The 14,125-nt window shown below is 36.6% G+C and overlaps 1 protein-coding gene across 1 annotated transcript; it reads right to left on the reverse strand.

Moving 5' to 3' along the window:
• Window positions 1–7,617: 7,617 nt before the first annotated feature.
• LOC101611918 (olfactory receptor 5L1-like) lies at window positions 7,618–8,553 on the reverse strand. Its single transcript, XM_004667762.1, has one exon. It carries the CDS (start codon window positions 8,551–8,553, stop codon window positions 7,618–7,620), a length of 936 nt encoding a protein of 311 aa, XP_004667819.1.
• Window positions 8,554–14,125: the final 5,572 nt, after the last annotated feature.

The following is a 14,125-nucleotide window of genomic DNA, read 5'->3' on the forward strand; positions in this document are numbered from 1 at the left end:
ATACAATTTGTTTTTTGTTCATTCCCATCTCTCTTCCTGTTCCAAATACCTCAATGCCCTGGAGCATTTCCCTTCCCATCCCAGGTCTTTCCCCATCTGTTTACATGTCACATGCATCCTCTTGTCTTCCTTCAGACCTCTTCCAGCTATTTGCTCTTGGTACTGTTCTACCTTTAAAGTTTTCTCCCCATTTTCCTCTTACATATGCACATATTTATAAACATAGCAACTAAGACCCACATACTAGAGAGAATATGCTGCTTTGGTCTGAGTATGGATCACTTCACTGAATAGGGATCTTTCCAGGTCCATTCATTTTAGCTTCTGAAGAACCATCTGGATGATCTATAAGGTAGATGGAGGTGAAAAGAAACTCAAGGCTTCACTGCACTGCTCCATGGAAATGTCTTCTCACTTGTTGAACACACTAAGAAGACCTTCTGCTGCTGCTCCATCTCCACAGTTCAACTTGTAGGGAACACACAAATTTTACTTGAAATCAGAGGCTTATGAAGAACTAAAAAATTTGGGGTAAGTCAAAATTTAAAAAAGTAGATTTATAAACTATGGTGAGATTCAAATAATATTTTAACAAATGAAATTCATTTACTTCATTGTGATTCATAAATATGAAACACATGATATTTCTTGAAAATCTGTAGTAATAACCTTCAAATTATAAATACTGAGAAAAATAAAAACTTAATATAAATTAAAGATTTATTCTTGTAATATATTTTTATTAATTTATGTCTGAAATCATGTAAAAAGTATGGTAAAAGCTGTTCGATTAATATAGCAAGTGATACTATAATTATCAAACAAGTTCAGGGTCTTCTTATAAGTCAAAAACATTTACAATCTGACCCGTAGGTTTTCATAATTTGGGTTAATGGAAGACCTATGAGCTGGTTTTATAATAACAGTATTGCTTGCTATATTAATAATATAAAAATCCCATATGAAATAGAAATGCTAAAAATTGTCATTGAGGGCTGGAGAGATGGCTTAGAGGTTAAGTGCTTGCCTGTGAAGCCTAAGGACCCCGGTTCAAGGCTCAGTTCCCCAGGTCCCACGTTAGCCAGCTGCACAAGGGGGCGCACGTGTCTGGAGTTCGTTTGCAGAGGCTGAAAGCCCTGGTGTGCCCATTCTCTCTCTCTCCCTCTATCTGTCTTTCTCTCTGTGTCTGTCGCTCTCAAATAAATAAATTAAAAAAAATTTAAAAAATGGTCATTGAATGTAGAGAGTTACCATGATTATATTTGAAATTATATAAGTATTATATAGGCTAAAATTTAATATAAAAGAGGTAAGTGAAACTTTAAACAATTTTTCTTAAAGAATTGTTGAGCCCTGGGGTATAACGTTTGCTGCTGTCTGGCTAAATGTATATACTATGCTTATCAAAATGCCCAGTAAGCACTTCTATTAATGTCCATACCCATATATTAATGATACTCTTACTTTTGCTAAAGAACCTTCTCTTTTTATATGGCAGTGACCTTGGGATGACTCAGAAGGCATCATTGTGCTGGGAAGAAGTGATAAGAGTGCTCAGCACTGCAATATGTCTATCACACATTCCAAGGCTCAGGGTCCATTACAGAAGAGATGGTGGAAAGAATGTAAGAGCCCAAGTAAGGGTAGGACTCCTTACAACATGCTCCCCACAGACACAAAATGGCCTAGGTGTCCATGAAGTCACAGTGCCTGACACTACCTACACAAGATCATCATAATAGGAGGTAAAAGATCATGACATCAAAATAAATAAGAGACTGATTGAGAAGGGGAGGGGATATGATAGAGAGTGGAGATTCAAAAGGGAAAGTGGGGGAAGGGAAGGAGGGCATTACCATGGGATATTGTTTACAATCATGGAAGTGGTTAATAAAACAAATGTTAAAAAAAGAATTGTTTGTGGAAAGTTGCTGATTGTATACTTCATAGAAATAGAAAGTAGCAAGCCAGGAAACACTGTTTGATCTTTGCCCTTCATTTTAGAACACAGGGGACTTGGCATGATTTTATTATGTTGCAAAAAAAATTGAGCAATGAAGAACAAAAAATCTTAGACACAGTGTTTTCTCTATGTTGAACTAATTTATTCATGTTGAACTAATTTTAAAGACAGGAAAATTATGATTATGGACTTACCACTTGCTCTCATCAACTGACAAAAAAATTAAAAAGAAAACATAAGACATTAAAGTATGAAGATATTTGCACAGATGAAAAAGAAAAAATCCTCTTTGAACATGTGGATCCCAATATTCTATCCTGGTAATAAGAAGGTAGTTCATGGTAACTCCAAATCCAAATGAATAGGAAATATGAATCTCTTCTCCTAAGCAAAGATATTTATGTGTACTGATTGTATAATCGTCTGCAAACACATTAATCCACTCTTCAAAATAGGGTGGCAAAGAAAAACAGAAATCTTCAATCATAGATTCTACATATCATAAAGTAAAGTGGTCAAACAATGAAAAAAAGAGAAAAAGAGACAATACAATTTTGATTATTTGAAAATTTTCAGTTATGTGAATGTTTCAAATTAGAATTTGATTTATTTCTAATTAAATATCAATAAAACCAACAAAGGAAAAAAAACATTTTCATTGTATTTGCACAGTATAAGTTTGCTCAGGACTATCCACTATTCCTAATTAGAAGAAAGATGAGTTCAAAATTGTTCAAAATGACTTTTGTGCATGCATTTCCATTTTAAAGTAACTAGCGACTGGTCTTGTTGAACAAACCTGAGGCACAAACATTTCCTCCCTGGAACTGAACTGTAGATGCTTAGATCACAGGTACAGGATTTATACTGAAATGCAAGCCCCTGGGAAGTGGATCCCTTAAGTAAAGCAATTACTTATATTCATGGTATAAGAAAATTAATAAAAAGATGAACTTAAGTCTCATGTCCTGGATGATTGAAAATAATCTCTGTGGAATGTCATCAGAATATTTGTTTTGAGGACTGGAGATATGCCTTAATGGTAAAGTGGAACTGGCTGGCAAAGCCAAAGAAAGCACCCAGGTTCAATTCCCCATTACCTGTGTAAAGCCAGATGCACATCATGGCACATGTGTCTGGACTTCATTTACAGTAGCTAGGAGGGCCTGGGATTCTCTCTCTCTCTCTCTGTGTCAGCCTTTTCTCTCTCTCTCAAATAAACAAGTAAGATATTTTATTTAAAAAAATTGTTTTGAAACCACCTAGAGCTGGTGTTAAACTTCATAGCAGGGTAATTATACTCACAATAATGTTAAGTATATGTGAAAATACAATGAGTCAGAAAGAAAGGTGGAAAATTACAGGGATATGGGAAGGGAAAGGAGCCTCTTGCTCAGTAATCTGGCTGAAGATTCTTGCAAACTGATTCCAGAATTCAGGTACAGATAACATTTCTGTGAAGACTGCTGACATAGTCACAGACAACTTTTGTTTACAGTGCAGAGAAAATATACATTTATTTCTGTACATGCCTTGTGACTAACGGTTTTACCTTATCAGCTATAACCCAGTCTGATGAACACCAGGGACAACTTTATGATCTTAGCAACCCTTTGAGAGGGAGAGCTGGAAATGACACAAATTATATATGGATATGGTAAGGATACTGAGGTTGAGACTCTTTTGAAAAGCCTACATCCATATTGAGTGTGTGCTATCCTTTTGCTGAGCATCTTCAGGAGTTTTGGGATGGAGTCTCTAGGTCTCTTACAAATACAATCATGTCATCAGTGAATAGAGATAACTTAACTTCTTCCTTTCCAAATTGTATCCCTTTTATTTCCTTCTGTCTTATTGCTTGACCTAGAACTTCCAGTAGTATATTGAAGAGCAGAGGTGAGAGTGGACAACCCTGTCTTATTCCTGATCTTAATGGGAATTCCACCAGTCTCTACCCATTCAGTATTATTTGGGCCTTAGGAGCTTTGTATATTGCCTTTATTATGTTAAGATATGAGCAAACCATGCCAATTTTCTCTCCATTGTTTTGATCATGAGGTGATATTGTATCCTTTCTTTGTATAAATTCTGTGCTTAGGTCTATGTTAATATGTTAACCCCCAACTCTATTTCATTTTTCTTGAAATTCTTTTCTATGGTGAAACCAAGAATCTTGGCTCCATCTTAGAAGTCCTTGAGAAGAATTCTTCAGGCTGCTACTGGCTGCAGTACGGAGCTGCACCTCCTGCTTAAGCCCCACCTCCACTGATAAGACAAGGACAATCTCAATGTGTTCGTCATGTAGAGAGGAGAGGGGAGGATACAAGGGGACACTAGAGGATGAAGGGTGGTTAGTGTGGAGAATAATTAAAACAAACTGGAAAATGTGTTTGAGAATGGCATGACACTACCTAAAATTCCTTATGACAAATAAAAAAATAAAAAAATGTAATTTTTTTCAAATCCTCAAAGTTATGATTGTTTTATGATCAATATATGAATGGATTTTGTTTGATCATTAAACAATAATACATATAATCAGACATCAGTCTGTGCCCCCAATATATATGTAATTAAAATGAAATAAAATTATTTTTTTTTAAATTCTCTAATTTGGGAAAATACCATTTAAAACCAAACATAATTTATTCCAGATTACATAAACAATTATGTACCATCACCACACAGTGTAAATATGCAATCATCAAGCACATTGCCATTCTAAATTGGCATTGTGGTAGAAAATAAGTTAAAAGTTGAAATGATTTACTGAGTTACTGTAGCAGTTAATTGCTGAGGAGTCAAAATTTATATTTGTCAGCAGATGGAAAAATCCCAAAGAAGAAATTGTCAGGAAAGGGCCCAAAGGAATGATAAGAAGGAGAGACAGTTAAGGCTAAAACAAAGTAAAATCAGAGCTCATTGTTAAGGTAGCCTGACTACAGAAATGTTTGATATGCAAATTACTACATCTTTTCTGTTCACTTACCCCTCTCTTTGCCTATGAAAACTAGAAAATGGAAATATCTTATTTTGGGATCAAAGCTTCTTTGGAGGGCTATATCAAGCTCTTTGGCCCCCAGGTAATAAACTCCTCTACTTTCTTTCATACTGGCATTGGAGTGATCTTTCCAGAGAATTTTGGCAACATCTATGGAGGCCCCAGCTAGATTTTCCTTCCCAATGACCCTGGTTGGTCAGGAAGGATTGCTGCTACTCCCAGCTTACCAAAAGTCCCTGGAACTGGCATATGCATGCCCCTGACATGATTGCAGTATCCCCTTCTAGGTGGTCCAAGGATACTGTGAAGCCCTGGACCAGAGTTCCTGAGTGGAAGGAGAGGAGGCTGGGTCAGAAATTGGAAATTGGGATTATGACCAGTCAGGTCTGGAGGAGCTGGTGAGGACTGATCCCTGCAAGAGGAGGAAGTCCTGGGTCTTGATATTACTGCAAGGTGACAGCCCTCTTTCCATCAGGTGTCAGGTTGACCAATGGTATTCAGTCTCGAGCTCAATTAGGGTTTTAAATGAGATGAAATACAAAAAGCTGTTTAAACACTGTTGTAGCCAGTTTCACATTGCTGGTAGAAACCACCCAACCAAGAGCAGCTTTGGGGAAAAAAAAAAAAAAAAAAAGGTTTATTTTGGAAAGCAAACACAGTTTAGGCTAAAACAAAGTAAAATAGAGTTCACTTATTGATGCGCAAATTGCCAATCTTGTTATGGAAACTATAAAATCGAAATGAAATCCCAGCTTGGGCCAAAGCTTCTTTGGACAGATACCTCAAGCTTTCTGGCCCCTGGGTAATAAGCTCCTCTACTTTCAGTCATACTGGAATTAAGGTAATCTTTCCAAAACATTTCTACACCAGCATGAGTATTGCTCCTGAACTTTCCTTTTTGCCACATCATTATGAAATCTCTCAGCTTCCAGCAGGGTCCTCTGCCTACTGGCCAAATAACTCTAATAATCACATACATTTATTGTCTACTTATTATCTTTGAGTCTATCTAAACCTTATAGAATTACGAGCTTATGGTACTCACAATCAATAAAGAGACAGCTTTATTTTTATACACGACTTCCAAAGGAAAAAACAGTGGATTTGCTACATGAATCCCCCTCATTCCCCCGCCACCCTGGGATGATGTGGACACACATCTATATATTCACCCACAAAGGGCACGAATGATAGATGAAAGTGCAATTGCACTAAAGTAGTTTTGAGAAACCAGTGAGTTTATTAGGACTACTTACAGAGTGTGGCGGGGCATCAGGGGTGTTGTTTCCAGGATGGGCAACTCAAAAGCAGCTGCATCACAGAAAGCCTGCACAGGTGACAGTTATGACTTATCCAAGTTGAATGTTTGGACCTCACTGCAGGACATGAATTCAGATTGGTGGGAGAGTCTCTTCCCAAACAGTTGTTTACACTTTATATACCTTTTGGGAGGGGTCTTGCAATCATTTAGGTTTAAAAATTGCTACAAAACATTGGTCAGAGTCCTTCACTCCATGATTGTTTTCTGCTTCTATAACCTTGGGAAAGGGTCCTATGACCATTTTAATGTTTCAACTATGGAAGTCTTGGCCTCCTAAGTCTCCTGAGCCTCCACTTTCCTTCTGGAGGAAATGTTTCAATTCTGAGAAAGTGTCATACAACAGGAGCACATTCAGTTTGAACTTTTGGGGAAGGTTAAAATAAGTGGACAAACAACTTTGCTTCCTGGTTCTCCTTCTCCCTCACTATATGAAAAAGGACAGATACAAAACACTTCTTGTCTACATAACAAACAAGAGAATTCTAGATTGTGAGCTATGACCCTGGGCTGAGAAACATGTCAAAGGAAAAGATACTTGGGACACTACTATATATTTCAGAAATGTCCATTTGAATATTATTTTATAAACATACATTAATTATGTATATATATCTGTATGCATATATATATACATATATATATGAATGTTTGAATAAGTGTAGATATGCATAGATATATCACATAAAACTCAATAAATATCAGAATTAAAATGTTAACTATAAAAAGCATACACATTTCAGATGAACCCAATATACAGTAACATTGTTACCATATTTATTAAGTATTCAAAAAATCAAAGAATGCATAGCACACATTCAAAATCATGGCTCACACATAAAATTAAAGGACATTGCCAAACTACATTATTTTTACAATATTTTTCTTATAATTCAATTACTTAATGAGTATGAATGTCTTGTAAATCATTATAAGAAACATAAACACCATGTTGAAATAAGAGCAAATTGCTAATAGAGAAACCATACCGAACATAACTGAAAATACCATTGAAAATTAGACATGCCTATTTTATAACTTCTTTTTTTCCATTCTTATTCTTCCCCAAACTTTATGGTTGACATAGAAGTAAAATTATTATTTTAATAAGTCATCATTAAGATGTAACCTTAAAATGGAATTGTATTACACAAAAATGTTTCTGTACATCTGTGTTTGCACACTGAAGAAACATAAAGACAAATCAAACATTTAAAAATCACTTACAACAGGTTTTTTCCTTATTTCCCTTTTCATGCCAACCAAATAGATCATCACTAATTGCTTCAACCTGTCCTTACTTTGGAATTCTGAGCCCTGGCAATAAGCTACTCTCTAGGCATATACTTTAGAGCTCAAAATTTTGCTGAGGGCGTCTTTCACATCCTTGTTCCTCAGGCTATAGATTAGGGGGTTTAGCATAGGAATTACCACTGTGTAAAACACTGTGGCCACTTTGCCAGTATCTCCACTGCTGTCTGAGGTGGATGGACAATAAATGGAAAGGATTGTTCCGTGGAAGACAATGATGGCTGTGAGGTGGGAGGCACAGGTGGAGAAGGCTTTGTGCCTGCCCTCTGCAGAGCTCATCCTCAGGATGGTGAAAAGAATAAACAGGTAAGAGGTGAAGATGATCATGATGGTAATGGTCTCATTAAACGTGGCCACAATAAACAGGAACACTTTATTAATAGTGACATCTGAGCAAGCAAGACTTAAGAGAGGAGGCAGGTCACAGAAGAAGTGGTTAATCACATCTGACTTGTAGGATGAGATCTCAAGGGCCAAGCACAAGTGAATCAGAGAGCACACAGAGGCACAGAGGTAACAGAGAGACACGAGCACCACCCGGAGCTGTGGGGACATGATGACCATGTAGAGCAGTGGGTTACAGATGGCCACAAAGCGGTCATAGGCCATCACAGCCAGCAGGAAGACTTCAGCTACCACACATGAGCAAAACAAATAGAATTGGACCATGCATGTCAAAAAGGATATGGCTTTGTTCTTATTGAAGATGTCAGCCAGCATCTTAGGCACAATGACTGAAGAGTAACAAAAATCCACAAAGGACAAGTGGCTGAGAAAAAAGTACATGGGAGTGTGTAGTTGAGAGCTGAGCTTAATCAGCACAGTCATGCCCAGGTTGGCCACAACCGTGACTATGTAAATGAGGAGAAACACCACAGAAAGAAAGACACTCAACTCTGGGACATCAGAGAAACCAAGGAGAATGAATTCTGTCACTGTGGTGCAGTTTTCCACATCCATTTTCCCAAATCAAATGAAGTTTGAGAAAATAACCTAAAATTATTCTACATTTTATGGTCAGAAATGTAGTTTGGGCTTTTGCCTGAAAAAAAAAAAAGAGGTATAAGCAAGATATTGCAATGAAATAGGGAAAAAGTTACAAAAAAATTAAGAACATAATGCATTGGTAACAGAAATCAACATTTTAGTTATGAGACCACATAAATATTTAACATTTCTAATCTATATCTATATCATATGTATATATATATATATATATATTATATATATCATATGTATATATATATATATATAATATATATATACATATGTATATATATATATACACATATAATATATATATAATATAATATATATATTAAAGCTACTTAAAAAAAAACTTTCAGAAAACTTTCTGCAAGGCTGAAATTAATCTCCTTTTGTCTGCTTCAGTGTTAGCTCCCATGACCATGTCCCTGCATGAACATTCCCAAGGTCTCCAATCTTCAGGTAAGCTTTACCAGGTTGCATGGATATAATTTGTGTGAAAGGAAGAAAAATGGAAGACAGAGGAAACAAGCACTGTACTTGCTCACAATGTTCCCCCTTCATACTAGTAACTGTAAAAAGATATATGGTCCTAAAAATTAAATTGTCCCCATTTTCTACTGGGATTATCTCTTACCATACAGGTAGTAACTTTTCTTAAAAGACTACTCAAAGCATGGTATTCCTTTTTGCATACTCTAGTAAAGAGAGGAAAACAATTTGAATTTTAAAACCTCCTTTACATATCCATGTTTTCCTATACATAACTATAATAAATTTCTCCCATCAGAAAATTCTTATTTTTATTTCCCAGAAATATTATGCATATTCACTTCCCCCAAAACTGAGTGAAATCAAACCAACCAACATGCAGAAAAGACTTCCTATTTCTTCTTCTTCTGAAAATGTTACAGTCTTTATGTTTTAGGATGTATCCCTGGGGCTCATGAATCTTAGACTTCAAAATACAAACATCATTCTCTATGGAATATTAATTAGCATGATATAAAGAAATTCCTCTCTTTTGTGATTCAATCATTAGCAGTATGGGATATAAGCTGGAGACATTTAAACAACATGCTTCATTTTATTTTGGAAAAGATAATTTAATTCAAATTCCATGAAGAGTTGTAGTAGAAATCAAATGGCATCTATGCATTGTTCAGTGAAAAATGTGAATAAAATGTGCTTGTCTTGTGTTCAGTAGCCCAATAGTGTGAAGCAATAGCAATAGCTTACATTTCCTGAATCATCGCTGTGTAACAAGTACTATAATGATTACATTTCTTAACATATCTCACCTTAAAAATAAATGAGATCTACATTCTCACCTCAAGTTTAAATGAAGTGGCTAAGGCACAGAGAGGCACAAATTGACCAAAATGGCATATACAGTTCTGGGTAGAAAGAAGTCATGTGATTTTTTTTTTGGGGGGGGGTGGTGTAAAACCACGTTACAATGAGAACACAGCTGCACAGTGGCTGTGGGCAGGAGCTCCCTGTGCAATGCAGGAAGCCATGAAACTGAAACACTTAAATCTATGTCCATGTCTGCTCTATTCTTAACTGAACAAATGTTGACTTCTTAGAACAGTGCTCAATTCAGTTTATGCATCCCTGGGTACATTAAATATTTTGAGAATTTTATGAATGTAACTAAACACAAATGATATTTCTAACTTCTTAGCAGTCTATGTCATTTACTAAAATTGATCTAAAAAGTTACTGAATTTCAAGAACTGTTCAGCATTATCTTGTGACTACCACTGCCAAATACCTTTTCTCTTGTCTTCATATAAAAGGGTTTTATTCTATCCATTGCATCTCCCCATGTAAATTATCCTCATGAGAAAACAAAAGCAAATGTTTGTGACTACAGCATTAGGAAAGTTTGAAATGTTATCCATGGACCTGATGGATTTGAAGTAGATACTTCAAATATGTAGTATGTGTTATACTTAGTCTCTGGTTGTCAATTATATCACCTTAGAAACAAACTTCTTGGCATGTCTGATAGGGATTTTGCAGATAAGTTTAATGGATATTGGAATGCATCATACTATTGGTATCTGGACTGTATAAAAAGGAGAAATAGCATCCATCAATCTCCACATACTCTCTGCTGATGTGATATTGGCTGTCTGTTTCTGCCATGATTTACACACCATGATCATACTTTTACTCAAAACTGTGAGCCAAAATAAACTCTTTCCTCTGCTAAACTGCTAATGATCATTTTCTCCCACAAATAAGAAAGTATGCCTGCTTGTTTCTCTCTGGTCATGTAAATGCACTTCTATCGAAAATAATATGTTACACATATTTTTGTTCACAGAATAGTACATTGAAGCTAGATACAATGTAGACTAATGAAAACATATGTTTAATACTTATTCATTTGCTTTGGTATGTGTACCTCAGAAGAATTATCAGACAGTAAATCCCTCTGGAAGAGTCCATGATATCATGGCTGAAAGAGTGTTGATTGAAAACAAGAATGACAGTTGAGGAAAATTCACAGTAGCTATCACCAGGAGTTCTTTGGATTTTCTCATAGCTTAGAAGTCAAAAGATGGGAGATGGTCAGCCAAATTGATGGATTAAAAAAAGAAGAAGAAGAAACAACTTCTCTGGACTGAGGTAAGGAGCTTTTAGGGTACATGCCCAGTAAGGTAATAACTGGATCTGTTGGTAACTCTATAATCAGCTTTTTCTACACCTCAGTCCAGAGAGATTTGCTCAACCATGTTTACAGCTGCTCAATTCATAATAGCTAAGAGATGGAACCAATCCAGATGTCCATCATTAGACAAGTGGATAACTAAGATGTGGTATATCTACACAATGGAATTCTATACAGCAGTAAGGAAAAATGACACAATGGAATTTGAAGAAAAATATTCTAACCTTGAACAGATAATTCTCAGTGAACTCACCCAATCACAGAAAGATAGCCATCCATAGGCTCACTCATGTACAGATCCTAACCTGAATCTATCCAAGATACCAACATACCTAGCAAGCATCTCAAGGACCAGACAAAAGGGTGGGTGGGGAAGGAGGAAAGGGTGTTGGGGACATAAAACTGGATCCAAACAGCAATGGTACCATAGAACTCTGCATCCTAAAAGACAGACCAAATGGTGGAACCTTAATCAGGCCCTTAGAGGGAACACTTGAATCATAAGGCCCTGGAGAAAGCATGATGAAAACTGACCTTAATCTTCTCCTTTTTTGTTTCTCTCTCTCCTTCTCTCTCTCTATCTTCTCTCTCATCTCTCTATCTCTTTTACAAAACTTATCTTTTTCTTCTCTCTGTTCTTGGGTGCTGACCTGTAACTCCCAGTACCAGCAGGTGGCTATCATCCACAATGAGCTTTTGATCAGAGAGACCTACAAGGTTTCCCAAAAGAAGACAGGTTTCTGTCAGAGCACTTGATGACCCACCAAAGGTTAGTGGTAAGACCCCACTGCTAAAGACACCATATGCTGTTAGCACATAACATGGAGTGGCATGGCTGGAAGCGGGAAAGAGTCAGTCCCCAGACAGTTAGTGTGTCTAGTGCCAGAAGGTGCTACATGAGTGGCTGGGGGACAATGACCATTATCTGTCCAAGCAACTCATGGTCTAACCAACTTAGCAGTAAACAACCTGATATGATGCTCACACAAGTGCAATAGTGGTGCACAGCCACGGTGGGAAACAAACTGCTCATGATTTGGCCAACTGATCTGCTCAGTGGAATGGAATCCATAGCTGGATCTGGAAAACAAGTCAGAACTATATTCAAAAATGAGCCCACTCTCCATTATCAAGCTGTCACCCATCGTGGGCTAAAAGAGGGCCTGAACCTATTAAACTCGCTCTAAAAATAATGGTTATGCCACTTATCTTGTGCTAATTTTACTCTCTGTCAGAGAATCTGCTTCGTTTTTCAGATACACACAGATCCTAAGGAAGGAACTGTCCCATCATACCTCAAAAGGGCCCCAGCTGAAACTAAGAATAATTGGAAAAACAAGTAAGAGTGCTGTTTTCTTGGTGAACCTTGTACCAGCACAAGGGTGAAGGAGATAAACACAGAGAACAATCAACTCCTACCAAACCAGATATCCAGAAATACAGAGGCTCCCAAGATCTCATCACTGAAGCAGACCTAAAATGAACCCAACATGGCTCAGGGGTATTTTGCTGAAGACGGGGTGGAAAGAATATCAGAGTCACACGTTGGGTCATGAAACACAGAGACATTTCTTCCTACCCATAACTGATAGCTAACCCCATAATGCACGACTCATATACCCCAACAAGGAGGATTCCTGTGGAGGGGAACGGACAGGGAGGAGGCTAACAATGGTACCAACTTGAATGTATTCACTGAGTACAAAACTAATAAAAAATACTCAAAAAAACCTTGTTTATAATTTCTATGTTGCTATTATGTATGCACTGAATATCATTTCCTTTTATCTTTTTTTGTGTTTTTGTTTGTCTAGTTTTAACAAATTCAGATTTATAGGATAATGATGAAGATGGTTCAGTTGCTTTCTACTCACTTGGCCCTGATTCTCTTATTAGCAATATCATATGCAAGCATATTTTCCATGATCAGTGAACTATAATTGATACATTATTAACTTAAAACTATAGTTTATTCAGATTTCCATCATATTTACTAATCTGCCTACTATTCTCAAATACAGCACAAGTTTCTAAATCAATTTAGTTGCATGTCCCTTTGGCCTTCAATTGACTACTGCAGTCTCTTAGGACATTCTCCACAACAAAGTCCCTCCTATCAATCATGCACACATTGCTTGTCATCTGCATGCAAATTATTGGAAGTCATTATAACATATTCATGTACAATTGTTCATACCGAGCCTCTTCCAATACTCCTGTGTCTCTTATTCCCCTCCCACTACTTCTTTACTCTATAATAATGATTCTTCTTTTACATTTGTTTTATATATTTTCTTTTGTTCTCTTTTCCCCCATCACTTGCTCTCTTCTAATTCTGTCACATATATACATATATATACATATATATATGCATATATATATGACATAGATAGATATAATTCTATGAACTTCATATGAGAGATAGCACATGATATTTCCTTTTCTGACTAATTTATTTTACTTAGCATAATAATTTCTAATTCTATCCAATTCTGTAAGTTCAAGGGCATCCTGAGACTACAGAATGAATTCTAGTTCAGCCTGGCCTCCACAAAGACCCTACTTCAAAAAATCAAAACAAAAGTCATAACTTCATTATTCATTATGTCTGAATAAAGTTCCACATAGTGTATATATGCCCATCTTCTTTACCCACTCTTCATGGGCATCTAGGTTGGTTCCAGTTCTTAGTCATTCTGAATTTAGTAACAATAAACAGGGATGCACAGAGATAGCTGGATCATGTTATTTAGTATGTATCTTTGTAAAGGAAGGGTTGTAAATAATATCAGAGCCAGAGCGCTGGGATGAGTGCAGTGGAACACTGTCTTCAGGAACACATAGTCATGGCTCTCATGAACT

This window comes from Jaculus jaculus, chromosome 1, assembly GCF_020740685.1.
Source record: "Jaculus jaculus isolate mJacJac1 chromosome 1, mJacJac1.mat.Y.cur, whole genome shotgun sequence".
Taxonomy (NCBI): domain Eukaryota; kingdom Metazoa; phylum Chordata; class Mammalia; order Rodentia; family Dipodidae; genus Jaculus; species Jaculus jaculus.